The sequence below is a fragment of the Armigeres subalbatus genome, chromosome 1 (genome assembly GCF_024139115.2).
Source record: "Armigeres subalbatus isolate Guangzhou_Male chromosome 1, GZ_Asu_2, whole genome shotgun sequence".
NCBI lineage: Eukaryota > Metazoa > Arthropoda > Insecta > Diptera > Culicidae > Armigeres > Armigeres subalbatus.
In genome coordinates this window covers 262,551,170-262,573,931 of record NC_085139.1, presented here as the reverse complement: position 1 = coordinate 262,573,931, position 22,762 = coordinate 262,551,170, and the positions used below count along the sequence as shown (strand labels likewise).

General features: G+C 42.1%; 2 protein-coding genes and 1 long non-coding RNA gene across 3 annotated transcripts in view; 2 read left to right on the top strand and 1 right to left on the bottom strand.

Annotated features, from left to right (window-relative positions):
• Window positions 1–7,489, top strand: part of LOC134207170 (doublesex- and mab-3-related transcription factor 2) — a 30,511-nt gene extending 23,022 nt beyond the window's left edge. Inside the window, exon 2 of the mRNA XM_062682891.1 lies at window positions 7,164–7,489. Within this exon, the coding sequence (XP_062538875.1) occupies window positions 7,164–7,489 (326 nt within the window). The remainder of the gene's footprint in view (window positions 1–7,163) is intronic.
• Window positions 7,490–7,505: 16 nt separating this feature from the next.
• Window positions 7,506–22,444, bottom strand: LOC134207169 (syndetin). Its single transcript, XM_062682890.1, has 5 exons — window positions 22,103–22,444; window positions 21,724–22,023; window positions 19,312–21,555; window positions 19,135–19,250; window positions 7,506–8,144 (listed from the first exon to the last, which is right to left on the bottom strand). The coding sequence occupies exons 1-5, from the start codon at window positions 22,157–22,159 to the stop codon at window positions 7,799–7,801; spliced, it is 3,063 nt and encodes a 1,020-aa protein (XP_062538874.1). The 5' UTR covers window positions 22,160–22,444; the 3' UTR covers window positions 7,506–7,798.
• Window positions 12,568–14,008, top strand: LOC134213429 (uncharacterized). The gene is made up of 3 exons (XR_009979456.1): window positions 12,568–13,182; window positions 13,239–13,308; window positions 13,365–14,008. It is a non-coding gene; the product is annotated as an uncharacterized LOC134213429 (long non-coding RNA).
• Window positions 22,445–22,762: the final 318 nt, after the last annotated feature.

Below are 22,762 nucleotides of genomic sequence, written 5' to 3'. Positions count from 1 at the left end.
GTTGTCTGCCATATCGCCATTCAGGTGCTCTTCGTAGTGCTGCCACCACCTTTGGATCACCTCACGCTCGTTTGTAAAAAGGTTCCCGTTTATGTCCTTACAAACATCGGGCTGTGGCACGTGGCCCTTACGTGAATGGTTCAACTTCTCATAGAACTTTCGTGCGTTATTAGCGCGGTACAGTTGCTCCGTCTCTTCACGGTCTCGATCTTCCTGCTGGCGCTTTTTCCTCCGGAAAATCGAGTTTTGTCTGTTCCGCGCCCGTTTGTATCGTGCCTCGTTCGCCCTCGTGCGGTGTTGCAGCAATCTCGCCCATGCTGCATTCTTCTCCTCAACTAACTGCTCACTAACTGCTCATATTCGCCGTCATACCAGTTAGGGACGTTCCGATACTTCCGATATATCGGAATATCGATATTTTTGTTTCGATATCTGATATTTTTGTATCGATATTTTGCTTCCAATATATCGGTCATATCGATATTTTTGCTTTCGATATCGATATATTGAATCAGAACAAAGTACAAAGTACTACAAAATGGATATGAAAGACCGTATTTTTAATGGTTAAGAGGATTCTGTTCCGGTAGCGTGGATGGTGTGAGGTGTGTGCTTCCATCACAAATAGTTTTGGAAACTCGACACTTTGCATTGACGCGCCGTTGTGCAACATCTGTCACGCCGTTGGTCCTTGAAATCTTATGCGAATTTAATTACATATTTGACGTGTTCCTATGATAAATTAGATAAATAAACTTGAGAAATTAGGAAGAGATTTGCGGAAATGGGAGTTTAGAAGAATTGAGAAACATATGAATTTCCTTAAAATATTTCTACGGGTTTTTTGATGAAAATTTTCAATTTCTTTTTGCGTAAATTTTGAAGAATGCCCGTGAAAATCGAAGAGAATTTTCTGCCGAAGTTCAAGATAATTTCATTCGAAGCAAAAAGATAATTTCTCGTGAATTTTTTAGTTAAAAATACTTTAATAGAATGAATTTTCTGAAAATTCTGAATTTTCTTTGACTTCAAAACTTTAAAAAACTAAAACTAAAACTTCAAAAAACTTCCTTGAAAGTTCTGAAGAGATAATTTTCTGTTGTCAAGAATCAGAAAAACCCGAGGAGAAATACAGATAAATTGTCATTAGATTGTAAGAAATTGTCAGCAAATTTCTCGAAACTTCAGTTGATCGCGCGAACGGAAATTAGTGAGGTCAGTATCATGCCGAAAACGCCACCACTACCGTTGAAACTACGACGAACGCCGCCGCCGATGATTGTTGGACTGGCACACTCTAGAAGCAGATTGGATTAAGTAATAGAAAACAAAAGTCATTTCCAATAATTATTGGAAATTTGAAGGGGTGATTCGGTAATACGATAGTAATTGAATAAATGCAACAAATATATTCTAAATATGTTCTTTTAAGAAATATCATATGATTTTCCGATATATCGATATTTTCATTCCAATAAATCGGTGATATCGATACTTTGATTCGATTATCGTATCGAATCAAATATCGATATTTTGAAGTATCGGAACGTCCCTAATACCAGTCGCTTCTTTGATCCGGAGCCACCGTGCCTAGTGCAGCGGTTGCGGTGCTTCCAATGGCGGATCGAATATCTCTCCAGCCATCTTCAAGAGATGCTGCGCCTAGCTGCTCTTCCGTTGGGAGTGCCACTTCCAGCTGCTGCGCGTAGTCTTGGGCTAGTCTACCGTCTTGTACCGGCCAATGTTTAGCCGCGGCGGACGACTCCGATGCGTGTTGATCACAGTCGAGAGTTTTGAGCGCAGACATACTGCAACGAGGTAGTGGTCGGATTCAATATTCGCACTGCGGTAAGTGCGTACGTTCGTGATGTCGGAGAAGAATTTACCGTCTATTAGAACGTGGTCGATTTGGTTTTCCGTTACTTGATTAGGTGATTTCCATGTGGCCTTGTGGATATTCTTGCGGGGAAAGAAAGTGCTTCGGACTACCATTCCGCGGGAGGCTGCAAAGTTTATGCATCGTTGGCCGTTGTCGTTCAATACGGTATGCAGACCAGTGGTGCGAATTCTCAATCTCAGTGACTGAAATTTGTTGAAATTGATACCATATCCTCTTCACACTCACTTCCTAACAGTGAAAACTGAAAATGGTTAGCAGCAACAAACAAAGAAAGAGTAAACAAAAGACCTTTCTTCTCATTACACACGCAGCCCGCAGTGACAGTCCATTCAGTTCACTCGCTGCTGCGTGAATGCGACGGCCCTATATAAATGCATGGGTGAATACTATCACTTGAAAGACAATGACAGGAAATTTGTGCCAAATGATCATCAGCTTCAGCCCGCAGTTGGCAAACCGAGTAAGCTAATCTACTCCTGCTTTGTCTTACTGACTGAAAGACACCGTCATAGGCGAAGAGGAGCAGAGAAAAAACAAAACAAAAGAATCACACTCAGCAGGCATTGTTGATAAATTGCACCACTGATGCAGACTATCCGGTCCGATGACCGGTCTATACATTTCCTCCCTTCCTACCTGAGCGTTCATGTCACCGATGACGATTTTGACGTCCCGCAGTGGGTATCCATCGTATGTCTGCTCCAGCTGTGCACGTTGATGATGCTGTAGTCGAAGAAACGGCCTTTTATCCTCAGCTTGCACATCCTTGCGTTGATTGGCTGCCACCCAATCACGCGTTGGTGCATCTTTCCCAGCACTATGAAGCCGGTTCCCAGCTCGTTGGTGGTGCCACAGCTTTGGTAGAAGGTAGCCGCTCAATGCCTGCTTTTCCACACTTTCTGTCATGTCCAGCAGATTTCCTGCTGCACTATGACATCGAAGTTGCGGGGATGTAATTCATCGTAGATTATCCTGTCGTAACCTGCGAAACCTAACGACTTCAGTTCCATGTTCCAAGCTTCCAATCGTGATCCTTAATTCGTCGCCTAGGTTGTTGCCGATTGTATCGACTCGTAGTTGTTCGTAATGGTTGTTTTTAAAGGCGGCTTAATGGGCCTGCGCAAACCTCCTGTCTCGGCGGAGGGCCATCGTGTCAGGTCTGTTTAACCTCCCACCGAACACCATGACTTGGGCTTACGCGCTTTGACCGGCACACGGTCGCTTTGGCGGAGCCTGCTTGCAGATACATGCAGTTTTTTATAGAAGTTTAACAAAGCCCACTGTTAAATCCCAACACATCCTAGGCAGGCGCCACAACTCGCAGGGAAGGATCGTCAAGCTCTTGGACATAGTCCATGCTGCCCTGGAGATCTGGTGTTATCCCTAAAACATTTTTTTAAGACATTTGGCAGTCCCAAAAAATTTCTTATTTCCAAAGTCAATTTCCTGTATTTTTTTCGAGATAACACCAGATCTCGACGTTTCATGCATTTCTAAGACATTTGGCATAAATAAAATCGATTTAGAAATTTTCCTGTACCCCGATGGGAAATTTTCGTGTTTAAAAAAGTCAAACTTTGTCTGCTTTGATCAAACCCTTAACGTAGTCCGATTAAGCTCAAATTTTGCATGGGGTCTTTTTTCTAGGAGATGAAACTTTTGAGCACTACACGTTGTTGAAATTCGATGGTCAAATTTTTCCCATCCACACATTCCATTGGTACCGCGTGGTTGCAAAATTGGGCCAATGGCACCGACCCGAGATGGTAAATAAATATCGATGAGGTTGGTCCCAAGCAGGCTGAGCTCCTGCTGGACGATAAAAAAAATCGACCGGTGGCTTCGATCCCTTGATTACCACTTTGCAGCAACGATGAAACCCGAGCTTCAAGTGCTGCTCGGAAATGATGCTTATATCCTAAGCAGTATCGTTCTGCAGAATTACCCGCCTGTCGTAGACCTCCACTTTAATGCATCTTTCTTACTTTCGGAAATTCTTCATCTGCATAGGTACTCCGTGTGGCCGCTTTCTGGGATGAAAACCATTTGTTTGGAGACTTGAGCAGTATCCGTCTTTGTGACGATGTTAACTGCTATCTAATTGATCCCCCGAAAACTTCCCCAGCCCGAACTGGAAACTGAGTCTCGCCATCTCCAAGAGAAGCTACGCTGAGCGACTCTTCTATTAGCAGTGTCACTTTCATGTGCTGCGAGTAGTCTTAGACTATTCTACCTTCTTATAGGCATCCAATGTCGAAAGCTTGAAGCACAGGAGACATGTGGTGGTATTCGGATGCTCGTGATGCTCGAGAGGAATTTACCATCGATTAGAACATGGTCGTTTTGATATTCCTATTTTTAATTAGGGGACCTCGATGAGGCCTTATGGATATTCTTCCATGCGAAGAAGGTGCATCGTACTACCATCCCGCGGGGTGGGAATCAAATAATTCACTCTTCCCGATACTCTAAATAAATTGTCATAAACAATGTACAAATACATAGGGTAAATCACTACTTGGGCCTATGGACCCGGTTCCCGGCTCACTGCACAGAAAACTAATGATTTAAACTGTTTGGAAGTCGTAGGTTTATGGTTGATAATTTTTAAAAAGTCTCCCATTTATTTTTCACAATACTCAATATTTTTCTATCACTTGTTTTACTCCTAATTGATTCAATTGCAGAAAATAAAAATGTAGAATTCAAAATTTCACTCTCCGATGCCACACCACTGAGCCGGAGTGATTCTTTCCACTTTTACAAAACGGTATTATCGAATAAACACCTACCTGAAAATCGTCACAGTGCTCGATACATCCATTGCATGAAGCTGTTGATCATCACACCACAATTCTAAACACCCGCACTTCAATTATTCTTATTTGTTCGTTTCACTAGAACTTATTTAAACATACTAGAATACATTTTAAAATGTATTCACAAACCGAACAAAAATTCACCTCGGCCCAAGAACTTCTAGCCGCACCGTGCTGCCAAAAGGCCAGAATTATAAAAATGATCCTTCATCGTTAATAGGAAAATTGTCTAATACGTTGACGTTATCATGTTATTTATAGTTCTCTCGATTTTAAAAGGTGAAATAAATATTGTTTTAAGGTATTTGGAAGAAATTTTGATGAGTTAATATATCTTCTCAACCAAATAAAAATTATTATGAATAATACCATCTGGCATCATGTTGTCGTCGAACGTGCATGTTTTTGTTTACATCGCATTTTCTACCGTCCCGAGAGAGAATGAGAGTAAAAGGTTGAGAGATTGAGTGAAATTTTGCTTAGGCCGGGAACTGGTTTTTGTATGCCGGATTGGGAATCGCTATGACTGAAATGAGTGCTGCACCTCGTTAATTTAAATCAAATAAAAGCTTCTTTGAACGATATTTAGCACGAATAGCTATTTTTAAGCAGAAGTGAACCCCAATGCAGTATTATACAGCCTACAAATTTCAGAAAAAGTTGCTTCCTGTCATAAATATCAATTAAATAATGCAGTCGTACGCATGTTAGGCCGGGAATGGGGTAAGAAACCCTACACAATAAGATACAAATTATTCAAATAATTTCAATTCGTAAATGCTATAAATACCGACGGAATCTCCAAGTCGCGCAAAGGCATTCTGCAGATGCCAGCAAATGTTAGCTGGCTTATTCAACACGTAACGAATTTCGCGCCAACCTTTCTATGGGACTGGCAGCACCATCTCAGAATCGAATGAAACTTGGAGGGCATAACGATTATGGACACTATAGGTTCCATAGACGAGCTGAGGCGAAGGCGAGTGTATAGTCAAACGAGCATGACGTCACGATTGCAATCCAAGCAACGAAGCGTGTGACGTCAAATTCGCGTGGTACACTGTGAAAAAGTGGAAAAACACACTTAATCGAAATGACCCAACCGGGCCTGCGCTCGTCTATGGAACCTATAGTGTCTATAATAAAGAAGTGGTATTTCTAAGCCACTCTGCATACTTAGTTTTTCAAAAATTGTCAAGAGTAACATTTGATGAGGCCTATTTTTTTCATTGTTTTTTTTTAATCGATGTAACTCTAAAATTACAAGACCTACATAAAAGTGTTGTATGGCGGACTATCGTGAAATTACCAGAAGTTTTTTGGAAAAACATCCAAAAAATAAAAAACCGATTTATACACTGAAAAAAAAATAGTTTAAAAAATTAAAATCGATGTTACAAAAAAAAACTCATCTCAGAAATCGATGATTTTTTTTTCTGCAGATAGGTATTTTGATTATCTAACAGGTACAGGTACTATTGGGTAGTCAGCAGCAATGAATAAACAAGACATTTTCAAATTATGCACCGTACGACATCTTCAGGTAATTCAACGGTTATTTAATTCAATTAAACAAACGCTGAGAATAACAATTACTGGGTACAATTAAATATATTTATAAATAATAAATATATTTTTGTGAACGCAATTGTTTTTTAAGTTACTTACAAAAAGTCAAAGAAAAATAAACCCTTTTCAAATGGTGGTCTACATTAATGTGAGATTATTTACATTAATTTTATATTATTTAAATTGCTTTCTTAACAAATTCGTATACGTCCAAAATGTGTCGTTGGTTGATAGTAGGCTGCTGAACCTATATTTGGCGCAGTAGGTATAAAACACGCTGATAAATTTTCACTCAATATGGACATGAAAAAAGTTTTTGCTAGAAAAACTTTTTTCCTTAAATATGTCACAGGAACATTATTCTCAGAAAAGTTAGATAATTAAAATACAATCTGCAGAAAAAATTTCATCGATTTCTGAGATTAGGTGAAAAAAAGGCCCTCATCAAATGTTACTCTTGACAATTTTTGAAAAACTATAAGTATGCAGAGTGGCTTAGAAATACCATATCTTTGTCCCTACCAAGTTTCATTCGATTCTGAGATGGTGCTGCCTATAGATAGTGGAATATATAGATGAGCGAAGATAAATCCTCTGTCTCCAAACGAACTGTCAAACGTGTCTCCAAACGAGCATGACGTCACGATTTCAATGGAAACGTTAAGGGCTGTGACGTCATATGCGCGTGTGCACGGGCAAAAAAATCGACTCAGCCATGCTTTCGCTCATCTATAGATTCTACTATCTATAGTGCTGCCAACCGTTGGTCGAATTGGCGCGAAATTCGTCACGTGTGTGATAAAATTACACACGACATTTTTGAACGCTCGTCGAAAAACAAAATGACCACATAAGTTTTTTTTTGTTTTTTACAGACTCTCGCAAATTTGCCTCATTCTTCGAGTCACCCGTAACGGAACGAATCCGGAAGCGACGGGCCTTTGCCGACAGTCGGCTTATGAGTGCCCCAATACTGATGGAAATGCCCAGTCCACCACCACCAGCTTACATCGCACCTCCAACGTTCATTCCGCTGAAACCACTTATTTTGCCACCGCTGGAGTTCGCCCAACGAAGTCTTCATCTGATGGAACATGCCTCATCACTTTCGATTTCACCATCCTCAGCGTCATTATCGCCACCTGTTTCCAACAAACCGAAACTATCGTTTTCCATAGAGTCCATAATAGGGGTCAAATAAATGATACAAGTGCCAATTCGTTTCCATTTTTGTTATAATGTATATTTTATTTTTCACCTATTTAATGTACATAGTTTTGTTCTGTTAAAAATAAACTTCGAGAATATATATTCCAAATAAAATTAATATTAATAGAAAACAGAGATTGCTCTAAACATGATGTCTTTTTTTTTCGACCACAATGGTAGTTGCAGATTCTTGTAAAGAATAAATAAATTCACCTAAAAATTATGGAACCAAAGTCGAAAACCACAGATAAGTATGAGAGAGAAACAATTTCGATAGCTTATGTCATATAAAACAATACTTTTAAGATTCTTTGTTCTGATCCTGCTCGCGCTGTTGACTATCGCCACCCCCTGCACCAGCCTCCACCAATGCGAGCAGCCTTTGGCGCAGCTTCTTATCGCTGCTGCAGGCGCACTGTACCAGTCCGGTGAGGTGCCGCACCGAGTAGCCCCGGTTGCAGCCCTCCCTAAGCCACTCCTCGAGTAGATCTTTCGGGAGATAGTACGCCTTGATGTACTGCTCAACGTAAGCCCGATGGTCCGGGTATTTGCTACCGGAGATGATCTCCAGAATCGAGATAAAGTGCGTGAAGTCCAATTGCATCAAGGCTCGACCACCGGCAGAGCATTTCTTCGCGTTCGAGAAACTGAAATCAAAAGTAAATCGGATTTTATTGGCCATTGTTGAATCTGGTATTTTTGACGTAAACTATGTACGTCTAAGAGGGTGTAAAACGGAAATTTCAAAACTGGGGACTGTCTTAAAATTATGTACGATTTCAAACATTAATAGCGCCTTTATCTTTCGATGGATTTTTGAGACTTATATATCAATCGACTCGTAAAGTCTCGACTCATATTGAAACTTTTGATTATCAACGTTAAACTAAATAATAAAAATTTACATAAAGCGCCGGAGAACCGGATGGATGCTGTCATCAAATAAAAAGTAGAATCACAAAATTTACCGACAGCAAGGTATAGCCAACGGAATTCAAAATAATTTTAAAAATTACGAGATGATTTTATTTTAAAAATGGATTATTGCACGAGATTAGAAATTTAATAAACTTCAAAAATAGTACCTTTTCCATCGCCTTTTCCGGGATCGATTCGAGAAAAACATTTATTATCACGAACAATAAAAAAAAAACAAAAAACCTGACTTCCCTCACAAGTCATCGACCAAAAAAAAGAGAAACGATGATATCCTGCAGTATCACACACCGCAGCTGGTCGGACGCTCGGTGGCAAGCGAGCCTCTATTGTCATTGCAAAAGCAAACCCGCCTCAATACGACAAATAGAAGCACATGTTTGTGATTCAAACGAAACCGACTGTTGTTCAATTCTGATACACATTGAGATTCTCACGTCCGAATGTGTGAGTGGCGATAAAAGGAAAACAAACACTCCTAGATGGTGCTACTCAGCAAAGTTTGGGTAAAAATGAGTATATTTCCATATATTTTTTGACTCCTTCGCAACCATTGTGATGACTCGATCAATTTTGAGGTTATGAGCAGAAGGAAAACAAACATGTATTTACACATGCCGAATTGCACATCAGTGTGCGAGCGTTAAACGTCACTCATCTCTATAGTTGGGTAGAGAGAAAAGGGTGTGAAATGTTGCCAAAGCAGATTCGATAGATACGGGGAATTGACTAATATCCCATCGTTATTAGCTGGTTATGGAACAACTTCTCGCAAGGGCAGCTGTTGTATACTTGGTAATACGTCCGTGTCAGTGTTGGTAAAACCCAAAATCTCAAAACTCATGTGAATCATCCATCAAGCGTGAGTTGATATACGATATACGATATACGTTGATAATGATATACGAATGCAGAAATGGTAACTTGGCTTAGAAACCTCGCAGTTAATAACTGTGGAAGTGCTTAATGAACACTAAGCTGCGAGGCGGCTCTGTCCCAGTGTGGGGATGTAATGCCAATAAGAAGAAAAAGATAGATAAGGAATCTCAAAACTAAAAAGTAGTTCAAACATGAACCTTTTTCATCATATTTTTAGTGTAGGTTAGTTAAGGTTGAATTCATGATTAGGAAAGAGAGGGATGAAACTTGATTAAGTTTAATTTCAGAAATGTGGGCCTGTTAATAGCGCAACGTCGACCAGCTAGATTCACACTCCAAAATCGACAACTTCAACAATCAAACCATGATCAGCCACACCTGTCGCACGATAGGGGGATTGCGGAGTCTTCGTTAGATGTATTTGACGTGGAACTGAAACGTAAATATCGCTTTCACTATAAGAAAACGTATGAGATTTCTAAAACCTTAACAGTCGCATAGATTTAAACTAAACAAGTGAATTATTTGATTATTTCTAGAAGGTAGCTAATGCTTCAATGAATTTGTTCTTAAATGCTAATTGTTCTAACTATAAATAGGTCCAGCCTAACAGGGAAATTAAAGTGAATTCGCACAGTATATTCCATGCCACGTTCTAATAATAGGGTGAGATGAACACCTAACATTTGTAATTTGTTATGCATTATTATTTAATATATTGCTACATGGTCAAGGTTGCTCGCTCCCTCGAATACCCCTACCCGATTGCTTAGGATACATCCTCGGTTCAGGAAGGAATAGTAAAGATCATTAAAAGTGAGTGTAATCCAAAATCCAATAATATCAGTCATGTTAACAATATTATGTTATTCAGGAATTTATAACCTTTATCACTAACTTCGGTGAAATAAACGTTTATAAAATCACGATCTGCCTGCTGTATGCAACAGGGCCTTTTTATAAATTTATACCGCAAATAAAAAGTTTTTTTCTTATATGGTACAGAAAGGTTTTTTGAATCTGTTGAACCCATTTATTCAGTTCATAATCATTCATTATAACATAGTGCACTTTATGTGCGAATAAGTATCAATAGTTATAAAAATGCAAGCAGTAACAGTGGGAAGCATCGACCAATTTAAGTACTTACTTTAACCTGTTAAATAAAAAAGAGATATTCATTCCACTTACGAAAAAAAACGATAAAAAAAATTACAAATTGTCTCAACTTTTAACAGGTCATTTCTTCACTTTGTCTTTCTGTGGCTTCTTCTTGTTAAACTTCTTTCTTGCTTTGTTTTCCTGCGGTTTCTTCTCCTTGTACTTCTGTGCCGTTGGTTTTTTCTTCCTGTCCTTTTTCTTAGCTTTTTCTTCCTCATTCTTAATCAGTCGGTCTACGACTTCTGGTGATGTAATGACCTCCGCTCCAGTGCAGACTCCCCAGCCAACACAAAGTCGCATATGCTAGCGAATAAGTGTACAAGGTAGAGGCGATATAGGCGCATTCCTCCATTTGACTGCAGGCAAAGTGCACGTATATAGCCTCCACTTTGTACACTTATTCGCTAATATATACGATCTTTTCGAGAACAGGATCTTGCTTAACATGATCCAACAGCATGGCTTCAAACGAATTTTCAGAAAATGAGCTCTGGGGCCTGTAGCATAATCGAAATTTAACTAATAATATTAGTAGAGTAGCTTGAAACTTGTATTTTTCTGTTGCATAATGAATCTACAAGTATGAATTTACAAGACTAATATTACAAGTAAACCGCACTAATAATATTAGTGGAATTTACAAGTAACTGTTGCATAGAGAAAATACAAGTAGAAATTATTAGCGTTGGCTTGTAGTTTCTTTTACAAGTATGAATGGTGCTGTAATTTAATTTACAAGCAGCTTTTTTTTTATTTTTTAGCTCTGCAAAACAATTATGCATTGTTTAATTGTTTTTAACAACTTAACAGAGAAAGAAACTATTATTCTAGTTGCTTCAATTTACCATATAATGAAATACTGTGCACTAAGAATAAATTTCTCGTTCCAATATAACACTGAGAATTATGAAAATTTTCAAATGACTTTGGATATAGTAGAAGTACTTTAAGCACCTTTAAGGCTGTGAACCATTCCACCGATTCGTTTAACTTTTAGTTAAAATTTGACAGTTTGATGGTTATTTTCCCATCGTGGTTAAAATTTTACTCCGAAGCCGACCCATTTGAGTTTTGACAGATTGATGGTTATTTGAAGCGAAATGGATTTGGCGCCAATTTTCTTGCGAACAAAGTTTAACTATCGAACTGTCAAATCTAACCATGCTCCGGAGCAGGGTTATTTTTAACCACGGCGAAATAACCATCGAACTGTCAAATTTTAAATAAAAGTTAAACGAATTGGTGGAATGGTTCACAGCCTAAGTGCTGACATCAAGTATTAAAATGGAGGAGCGCTAAAGATCATTAAATTATACAGTACACAGAAACCCAAAACTACTTAAAAGTGGGTTGTTTAGCTCAAATCCGTACTTTGGACAAATAACCCAATTTTGAGTGAAATGAGCTTCCTAACACTTAGTAGTTTAACTTAATCCCTTTAAGGACCAATTTCTTCACCTCCGCTTAACTTTTAAGCGGTGCTTACCCATACGCTTAAACCTGGTTTAAGCACTAAGCGGAGGTGAAGAAATCGGCCCTAAAACATATTAACCAAAGCTGAGTTTAGTTTACCCAAAGTTCACTTTATTCATCTCAAAATTGAGAATATATTAATTTACTGAAATTTGTATTATTGTAGTATTATTGTATTATTATACTAAACAATCTCGTTTAAGACCATGCATATTGCTTTATGTTTGACAACAATCATGGGAAAGAAAAGAAAAACGGAAAAACTACCTAAATTCTGAGTAGAATTTATTACGATATTTTCATCAGTTAGTATTTTGAACTAAAAAAGAAATCGTCCAAATTTCATAATCGAATTAGAAGCAAAACGTAAACCCACACAAGTCTCACAATACACGTAAATTAAACTCTCTTCAAAACCCCAAAACAAACAATTCTAGCGGGATTCGATTTGTCATGGAGCATACGTTCGCGTAACTTACAAATCGCCTGGAAACTGTAATCCGTCTTAAACCGTGGAATCAATAAATTTACAGAGAGTGTTCCATGCATACCTATCGCAGTCAAAATATATATTCTATCCACAAATTTGCAAACAAACGTAAACAAACCGTATACCTCCGCATTGACAGTGAACTGTCGGATGAATTTTGACAGGTAAATGAACCTGACGGACTTGTAATTTCAACTTTACTTGTACTTGTAATTTGTTGACTTGTAACTTGTAACTTGTAGCTAATATTATTAGTCTGATTATGCTACAGGGCCCTGGTTTGCGATTTCCGGTTGTTTGCTAACCCCGGATGTTGATTCATTCAATACTTGCGGTGGAGGAAACTCCGGAGGATTTGGTACCGATATGGTTGGCGATGCTGGATGTTTCGACATCTTCACGCCGTAGTTTCTGCGCTGCCATCTGATAACAGCGTTGTCGTTGTTGCTACTATAGCCGCGACTGGCAACACTTTCTCTTCGAACCAAATGACAGCCAACGTCATGAATATGACACATGAAAGCCATCTTTGTAAACATAACGAACAAACGTGATAGTGCGGTTAAACGAATTGTTTCTTAAAAGTTAATTTCGAAGCTTATTACAAACAAAGGTATTATTTAATAGGTTAACATACATGAACTTATCTGCTAACATGAATTTCAAATCTACTAGCTAAAATACCGCGAATCCGTGAGATTAGTCCGATTCATAGTGCGTGAATTTGCGCTAACATACAGCTTGAGGTAGGTTAGAGTTTGCAATATCTTGCCTTTGTAAAATATTTCTATCTGTTAAACAGTGGTCGTTAAGCAAGGAATAGACTCCAAGGAGCTCACTAAATTCGATTAAAATCGAGGGAACACTATTTTGTAAGTAATTATTATTAACAGATGTAACGTAGGGCTAATTTTGTTATGAATTTCAGCTTGAAGCGCTTAATAAAACTTGCTATCAAGAAGAGTGTTTGCCTGTGTAGTTCTACGAGAACAGTCGTATTCCTGTTTCAGCGGCTTGAAAACACAGAGATCCATTGACTGTAGAAGGTGGTTAGTGTGCAAGGGAAGCTTTAAAATGACAACGTTTTCTTTCAAAGCCAACTCGATGATGTCCAGCGAAACATGTGAGGAATGACCATCATAAATCAATACCACTGGACGAGCTTTTCCAATTCCAGTCAGAAAACTTCGTCGGAAATAATTGGAAAAAAATACTGCTCTCCATTCAAACGTTTTCAGCAGCAGCATACGTCATGCCAGAGAATTCATCTTTTTCCTTAGCCATCCAGCTGTCCCATAGATTTTTGCCTCGGAAGATGATAAGGCGACCAAGCTTGTCTCCGAACACATATCCTTCCATGAGAACAGTGTAGTTTTCCCTTCCGGGGCCTGCAGTCAGCCTGTTTGCAGCCCTTCCCTTGGCACCGACCACTTTGATGCGACTTGGATTCAAACAAAAGCTTGTTTCGTCGATATTGTAGATTCTCTCTGGAGGAACGTTACGAGTAACCTCTTTGAGTAGCTGAAAATATTCGGAGATCACGAACGAATCAGCAGCTCGTTTCCTGGCAACTTCGACCGACTGTGGCTTGTAGTGGGATAGTACGTGCCGTCGCTTGAAATTCTGGAAGAAATCGTCTCCTGGAATGTCGTCCTTGAACGGCGTCTTGATAGAGTTATTCTTCAAAAACTGAGCCATATCAAAAATTATTTCCTTTTTGCTAAGACCATATCCCTACTTCTCTATAGTCTTGATACAAGATGCCATCCTTGCTTCCACTTCGAAAGGAATGGCAGTAGATCTGCCTCTGGAGCTGCTTTTAATTCCGCTCAGCCCTTTGATGTTCCGGAACAAAGTAGGTTTGGGTATGTTGTAGAAACGAGCCGATTCTGCTAGTGACATTCGATTGTTCCGCACGGCAGCTGCAGCGTCATTTAGTGCTTCCTTAGAATATGTGGACAACGTTTTACGGATGTATTTACGAACCATGTTGAATTCTGGATTGAGACATTACTTTTAATTGCAAAAATGACGTTTTGATTCGTTGTTTCAACTTGCCCCGCATTACTCATTTCTATTTGCCCCGATAGGATGAAAATTCGGAGCAATTTGAAACGCACAAAATCTAAGGAATTAACCATTTCTTCCATCGATTTTTCATAAGCATTAAGCTTGTATAACATTGAATGATGACTTACCGTGAAAATTTGATGAAAAATCACTACCAAACAATAATAAAAGACTTATTGCATTAGGCTTTCAGCGATCGTGTACGTACACGCACGTTTCACTCACACTTTTACTCGGTTTGTTTGCAACCACGAGCAGCTGTCACGGCAAAATCAAATGGGATTGTTTGCAACCAAGAACAAGCGATCGTGTTGGTGAGAAATGTCGGCGAGACCCTAATTGGCAAACTTAAAAGGTGGGTTGAATTTTACGAAGGACGAAAAGTAAACAATGGCAGGAAGTGGGTTAAGTAGTTGCAATATTCCGGGAAAGAAAATCAAAAGGTGCGTTTAGGGGATCCGTATGTTTAAAAAAATAGCCAGAGCATTCGGCCATTTCCGGTATAAATTACAGCTTCCGTTTCAACTTACCCCGCATTTCAACTTTCCCCGGTGTACCTTAATAAATATATTTCCAATGTAGATAATCAAAAGTCTAACCCGGTGCTCCAAACTATTTTCAAATACACATGATTTTGAAATTTTTAAAATTATTTAGAGAATTGCATCCCATATCTCGCGGGGGCAGCAGGGACTATGTCCAAGGGCTTGACGATCCCTCCCCAGGCCATCTGTGAGTTGTGGCGCCTGCCTAGAATGTGGTGGGGTTTGACAGTGGGCCCTGGTAAACCTCTATAAAAAGCTGTATGTATCCGCAAGTAGGCTCCACCAAAGCGACCGTGTGCCGCTCAAAGCGCACAAGCCCAAGTCCTGGTGTTAGGTGGGACGCTAAACAACCCTGACACGACGGCCCTCCGACGAGACAGGAGGTTTGCGCAGGCCCAATAAGCCGCCTTTAAAAACAACCATTACGAACGACATAGAAGATAATACGACTCGATACAATCGGCAACGACCTAGGCGACGAATAAAGGATCACGATTGGAAGCTTGGAACATGGAACTGCAAGTCGCTAGGCTTCGCAGGTTGCGACAGGATAATCTACGATGAATTACATCCCCGCAACTTCGACGTCGTAGCGCTGCAGGAAATCTGCTGGACATGACAGAAAGTGTGGAAAAGCGGGCATCGAGCGGCTACCTTCTACCAAAGCTGTGGCACCACCAACGAGCTGGGAACCGGCTTCATAGTGCTGGGAAAGATGCGCCAACGCGTGATTGGGTTTCAACCAATCAACGCAAGGATGTGCAAGCTGAGGATAAAAGGCCGTTTCTTCAACTATAGCATCATCAACGTGCACTGCCCACACGAAGGGAGACCCGATGACGAGAAAGAAGCGTTCCATGCACAGCTGGACCAGACATACGATGGATGCCCACTGCGGGACATCAAAATCGTCATCGGTGACATGCACGCTCAGCTAGGAAGGGAGGAAATGTATAGACCGGTCATCGGACCGGATAGTCTGCATACCGTATCGAACGACAATGGCCAATGGTGCATAAACTTTGCAGCCTCTCGCGGAATGGTAGTCCGAAGCACTTTCTTTCCCCGCAAGAATATCCACAAGGCCACATGAAAATCACCTAATCAAGTAACGGAAAACCAAATCGACCACGTTCTAATCGACGGTAAATTCTTCTCCGACATCACGAACGTCCGCACTTACCGCAGTGCGAATATTGAATCCGAACACTACCTCGTTGCAGTATGCCTGCGCTCAAAACTCTCGACGGTGTACAACACGCGTCGAAGTCGGACGCCGCGGCTTAACATTGGGCGGCTACAAGACGGTAGAATAGCCCAAGAATACGCGCAGTAGCTGGAAGTGGCACTCCCAACGGAAGAGCAGCTAGGCGCAGCGTCTCTTGAAGATGGCTGGAGAGATATTCGATCTGCCATTGGTAGCACTGCAACCGCTGCACTTGGCACGGTGCCCCCGGATCAAAGAAACGACTGGGATGACGGCGAATGTGAGCAGTTAGTGGAAGAGAAGAATGCAGCATGGGTGAGATTGCTGCAACACCGCACGAGGGCGAACAAGGCACGATATAAACAGGCGCGGAACAGACAAAACTCGATTTTCCGGAGGAAAAAGCGTCAGCAGGAAGATCGAGACCGTGAAGAGACGGAGCAACTGTACCGCGCTAATAACACACGAAAGTTCTTTGAGAAGTTGAACCGTTCACGTAAGGGCCACGTGCCACAGCCTGATATGTGTAAGGACATAAACGGGAACCTTCTTACGAACGAGCGTGAGGTGATCCAAAGGTGGCGGCAGCACTACGAAGAACACCTGAATGGCGATGTGGCAGACGAAGATGGCGGTATGGTGATGGACCTAGGAGAACGCGCGCAGGACATAATTTTACCGGCTCCGGATCTCCAGGAAATCCAGGAGGAGATTGGCCGGCTGAAGAACAACAAAGCCCCTGACCAACTACCAGGAGAGCTATTTAAACACGGTGGTGAGGCACTGGCTAAAGCGCTGCACTGGGTCATTACCAAGATTTGGGAGGAGGAAGTTTTGCCGCAGGTGTGGATGGAAGGTGACGTGTGTCCCATCTACAAAAAGGGCGATAAGCTGGATCGTAGCAACTACCGCGCAATCACATTGCTGAACGTCGCCTACAAGGTACTTTCCCAAATTTTATGCCGTCGACTAGCACCAACTGCAAGGGAGTTCGTGGGGCAGTACCAGGCGGGTTTTATGGGCGAACGCTCCAGCACGGACCAGGTGTTCGCCATTCGCCAAGTACTGCAGAAATGCCGCGAATACAACGTGCCCACACATCATCTATTCATCGACTTCAAAGCTGCATATGATACAATCGATCGGGACCATCTATGGCAGCTAATGCACGAACACGGATTTCCTGATACGGTTGATCAAAGCGACGATGGATCGGGTGATGTGCGTAGTTCGAGTTTCTGGGGCATTATCGAGTCCCTTCGAAACCCGCAGAGGGTTACGGCAAGGTGATGGTCTTTCGTGTCTGCTATTCAACATCGCTTTGGAAGGGGTAATACGAAGAGCAGGGATTAACACGAGTGGTACAATTTTCAATAAGTACGTCCAGCTATTTGGCTTCGCCGACGACATAGATATTATGGCGCGTAACTTTGAGAAGATGGAGGAAGCCTACATCAGACTGAAGAGGGAAGCCAAGCGGATTCGACTAGTCATCAACACGTCGAAGACGAAGTACATGATAGGAAGAGGTTCAAGAGAAGACAATGTGAGCCACCCACTGCGAGTTTGCATCGGTGGTGACGAAATCGAGGTGGTAGAAGAATTTGTGTACTTGGGCTCACTGGTGACCGCCGAAAATGATACCAGCAGAGAAATTCGGAGACGCATAGTGGCTGGAAATACTTTGGACTCCGCAAGACGCTCCGATCGAATAGAGTTCGCCGCCGTACCAAACTGACAATCTACAAAACGCTCATTAGACCGGTAATCCTCTACAGACACGAGACCTGGACGATGCTCGTGGAGGACCAACGCGCACTGGGAGTTTTCCAAAGGAAAGTGCTGCGTACCATCTATGGTGGGGTGCACATGGCGGACGGTACGTGGGGGAGGCGAATGAACCACGAGTTGCATCAGCTGTTGGGAGAACCATCCATCGTTCACACCGCGAAAATCGGAAGACTGCGGTGGGCCAGGCGCGTAGCCAGAATGTCGGACAGTAATCCGGTGAAAATGGTTCTCGACAACGATCCGACGGGAACAAGAAGACGAGGTGCACAGCGGGCAAGGATGAGGTGCACAGCGGCAAGGTGGATCGATCAGGTGGAGGACGATTCGCGGACCCTCCCCAGACTGCGTGGTTGGCGAAGTGCAGCCATGGACCGAGCTGAATGGAGAAGACTTTTGTGTATTGCACAGGCCACTCAGGACTTAGTTTGGTAATAATAATAATAATAATAATAATAATAATGCTGTTTGTGATTGGGAAGGCGCATTATTTAAAATAAATCTGTTCTTTGCAAGACCAACTTTCTATACAAAAGAAAGCTGATCCGAAAAGAAATTTCTTCGATGTACAAAACAGGCAGAAAAATCAATCGCAACGATTTCATTGCGTTATCCAACGTCTACCCTTTTTGCTCAAATTCTGAACACTCGAGTTTAAATGACCATTTTGGCTTTATTCGTGTTATTTTTTCCATAGTATCTTGAATTCCTTTGTGTTCTTGATCCTCAGTGCAAACAACTGATGAGATTTTTAATTTCTGGGTGCTAAAACGCCAGTGTTCCGAAGATGAGTCAAGTTCAGCATTTGAGCAAAACGGTACCTTGCGGTCGTGTCTTCTATACAACTCTCCTGATTTTTTTTTTTTTATAGAAAATGACACTGTGTGGCAAAATTGCAGCTTTCGAATATGAAAGGCTTTTTAGAGTTTTTAGACATAGGGCATTGTCTTAGCAGGTCTTAGCCAAACGAAATAAGATCAAGGTTGCCATAATTGGTCCATCAAAACAGCGCGGGCCATATGCTTTTTACACGCGCAACGAAAACGAGACAAACACTGTGCTCTGACATGAATCAAACAAATACTCACCCTTCCACCAGTAGGTGTGTCAGCACGTGCACGAAGCAATCCCAGAGAGATTCTTTTGGAATGTTAGCCTGCTGTCCGGAAAGTTCCTCCAGTCGCATGGCAAAGTGTTGTACCCCCTAAAAGCAACAAAAATCAGTACTCCATCACTGAAGAGCTTTACCCTTCTCGATTCCCTACCCGATTGATCGTATCCACGTACGAGCTGTGCTGCACGTTAACGTGGTTGATGTCCCACTTGACCTTCCCCATGGCATGCAAAACGTTTTGAATATCGACCACCCGAGCGGTAACGCACATATAGACGGGCTTACGCACGTCCGGGGTATGCGCGGCGATTTCCGCCAAGTATCGACGCAGCTGTTCCTGTGCCGCTGCATCGGAGGACTGCTGGTGTAGCAGCCCCCCTAAGTACTCCTCCATCAGGCGGAACTGGTTGATCAAGCTGAGACAGCTTTCGGTGGCGATGATGCGCTTCTGTAGGCCGTACATCAGGTCCGCGTTGGCCAGGTCCTCGGAGATCATCTCGTCCGACAGGGGCCATTTGCGCAGTTTTGGAATGATGGTGGACTGGATTCGAGTGAGGATGCGTTTTAGCGATGGGGAGTAGAGGTTGTCTCGTGGAACCGGGAGATCCCGCGAGAACAGCTCGTGCACTGAGTACAGATAGAAGTCGAGGAGTTCCGTCATGGACATTACGATATGCGGCGCGATAGAGTGGAGCAGCTTGCAGAAGTACAGATAGCGACCGATGCAGCGAAGTACGGTCAACGACGTGTTGGTCACAGTCAGGTGGCTGTTTGGGGGTTGCGAGGGAATGTTAGTGGTTGGGGGTGGATGCTTCTGTTTTGCTTCTGGACTTTGGTCGAAGTAGGTTTCGTTGTTATCGCTGCTGTCCTCGGAGTAGTAGTAGGAGGATTCGTCGGCGATGCCGGCGAGGATGTCCTCTTCTAGCATGGTGCAATCGAAGCCACCATCGAAGGGGGAGCTTTTTTCGGTGAACCGAAGAAAGTAGCCACAAGACCCATACAGGGAACTCTCGTCCTGCGAGTGTACGGAGGAGGTGCTATTGATGGGCAGGTTGGATTGCCCTATTCCAAGAGGGTCGACGGATTTGTTCTCTTGGCTCGAGGAGCGTCCGCCGTTCCGGACAGTCCCGTTTTGGTTTTTAATTAGAGCGTGTTTGAAGTTCTTGTACTCTTGCAGTTGGCTAACATCGGTGAAGCTTCCGATTGGGACCCATACTTCGTGGTCGAAGAAGAGACCGATTTCTTCCAGACAAGCGATGTGGTAGCGCCGAAAGAATTCGACGCTTTGACGCTGCATGTGTTCCATTAGCTTCTCGGATGCATCGTCGCAGAACTCTATGCCAACCTTCTTTAGTCGTTGGACAATCGCAAGGATCTGGATGAAGTACTCGTACTTCAAGGAGCTTAGCTTGGTACTGTTGATAAAGATGCAGATCTTGGACTGGATGTCATTCCACAGCCGGAATTGTCCCATCTCCAGCTTTTGTTGGATATATTCCTCGTGAAAACTCTCGTTTGACTGTTGCTGCTCTGAATCCTTCCGCTGCGCTTCACGGCCTTTTTCAAATAGTTTCTGATTCTGATGCCAGCATCGAACCTGATAGTATGAAACTAAGATCTTCCAGAAAGCTCGACAGAGATCCGTCAAGCAGTGAATGTACTTTTCGCAAGGTACATTCTCGCACATTTGCTCGAAAGTTAACTTCTGTTTGTTATCTTCGAGACTTGCTTCCATGTGCTGCTTTAGTACGGTAAAAGCCGCCGTGTGAATCGACGAAATGAAGTTCATGTGGAGTTGGTCCATTGCTATCAACTGCTTTTCCAACAACTTGTAGGCTTCTTGCAGCTTGCTGTACTTTTTCGCATCAAACCCAGCGGGGACTTCGTTGAGAACCGCTTCCAGCTGAATCTCGCTCATCATCAATGTGTCCTGAAGCTTAGTTGACAGAGACTCGATGCAGTTGTACTGCTGGAACCGCTCGGAGAGATTTTTGTTCTCCAACAAGATCGCAATCGCACCGCTGTAATCGGCCTCCGAGAGGCGTTTCTGTAATCGTTGATCGATTGACCGCATACTTTTGAGCGCATTCAGTGTTTTGAGAAGATTTATCAACGTTTGACGCTTCTTATACGCTGCCAATATCTCCAGGTTGGTAGTGGTCAAAAGCTTTTTGGACCCATCCATATGCTCCCTTGTAGTACGGCATTTGGCAATTGTTTCCCTCAGCAGCGATTCCGTTTCTTGTATGCGCTGGAACTCCTCATTACAAGCAGGTCGCTGTTCCAGTATGAGCTGCAGGACCTTCTTCGATATCACTTTGTGCTGCTGTTTTAGCGTTCCCATCGCCTTCTCGATACATTGGCAATTCAGCAATCCATCGGTTTCAGACAATTTCTGTGAAGAATGAAAATTGTGGATTACCAAAATGTTTGTATCAAACCAACTGCTATTAGATTTCTGCGTCTGTGTGTCTCTTTGCAAGCAATCATGGTGCATTAGTGAGGAATCTTGCTGCAATTATCTAAGCACCTTTAAGATCAAACATATTAATATATTGCTTACCTTCAGTTCGTGAAGCCCAGTGTTGCTTCCGCTGTCGAAGTAAATAGCTTCCGTGGATTCTAAAATTTCCTGATCCGACAATCTCTGCGAGTCCTGATTTACTCCGTCGATCATATCTTTCCTCTCCTCTTCATCATCGTCGTCATAAAAGGAACAATAATCATACTTGGACGATGAGGCGGCCGAGTTCCTTCCGGATGAACCCGAACCAGGCACCGAAGAATGCTTCTGTTGCGGCTGAACGCCACTATGCTGGACATAGTAATCCGTAAAGCCCATCTTGGGAATCTTCACATCTTTCTGCAAAACCGAAAGTCCACCCTCCCCCTTTATTAACCACCCACACAAAGAATTACTTCAGTGCTTCGATAAAACTCACCTTCTTGTTGATCAGATCCAGCACCTTGTATTTGATTTCCTCCACTTTACGATCCATTGTTGTTGGCGGGGCCGTCGGCACTGGATGGATCGATCAAACTCGGAAGAGAAAGTTGTCATGAATCACACGAATAACACTGCTTAGCACCTCTCTGCAAGCTGCTGATGATGCCCTCCGCCCTTGCTACAAAGGCATTTTCCACTCTTTCCGCTCCGCTGACTGCACTAATGTTTGCACAATTCACAACCACCGATTCCCGCACCGTGCCGCACACAATTTCACTGGTAAAATCCGATGCCGTGCGGATAAACTACTCAGCGATTTAAAACGCGTTTAAAATCCAGCCCACACGCTTAGTTTACTCTACCTATTTATGGGTACTTGATTCACCCATATTTGAGTATACCATAATTATGGGTGAAATATACCAATAATGTTAGTAAAGTTTACTTATAATGTTGGTAAAGCTGCTTCACCCAAATATGAGTAAATGAGTTTACCCATATTTGGATGAAAAATAATACATTTTCGTTCCTCAGTCGAGAACATGGATACCGGGTGTGCTCCTCGCAGTCGTGTTATTAATTCCTTCGTTAATTTGGAATGTATTGTATTTAAAGATCTTTTTTTTCATTTACTGGTGAGTATTCAATTAAATAA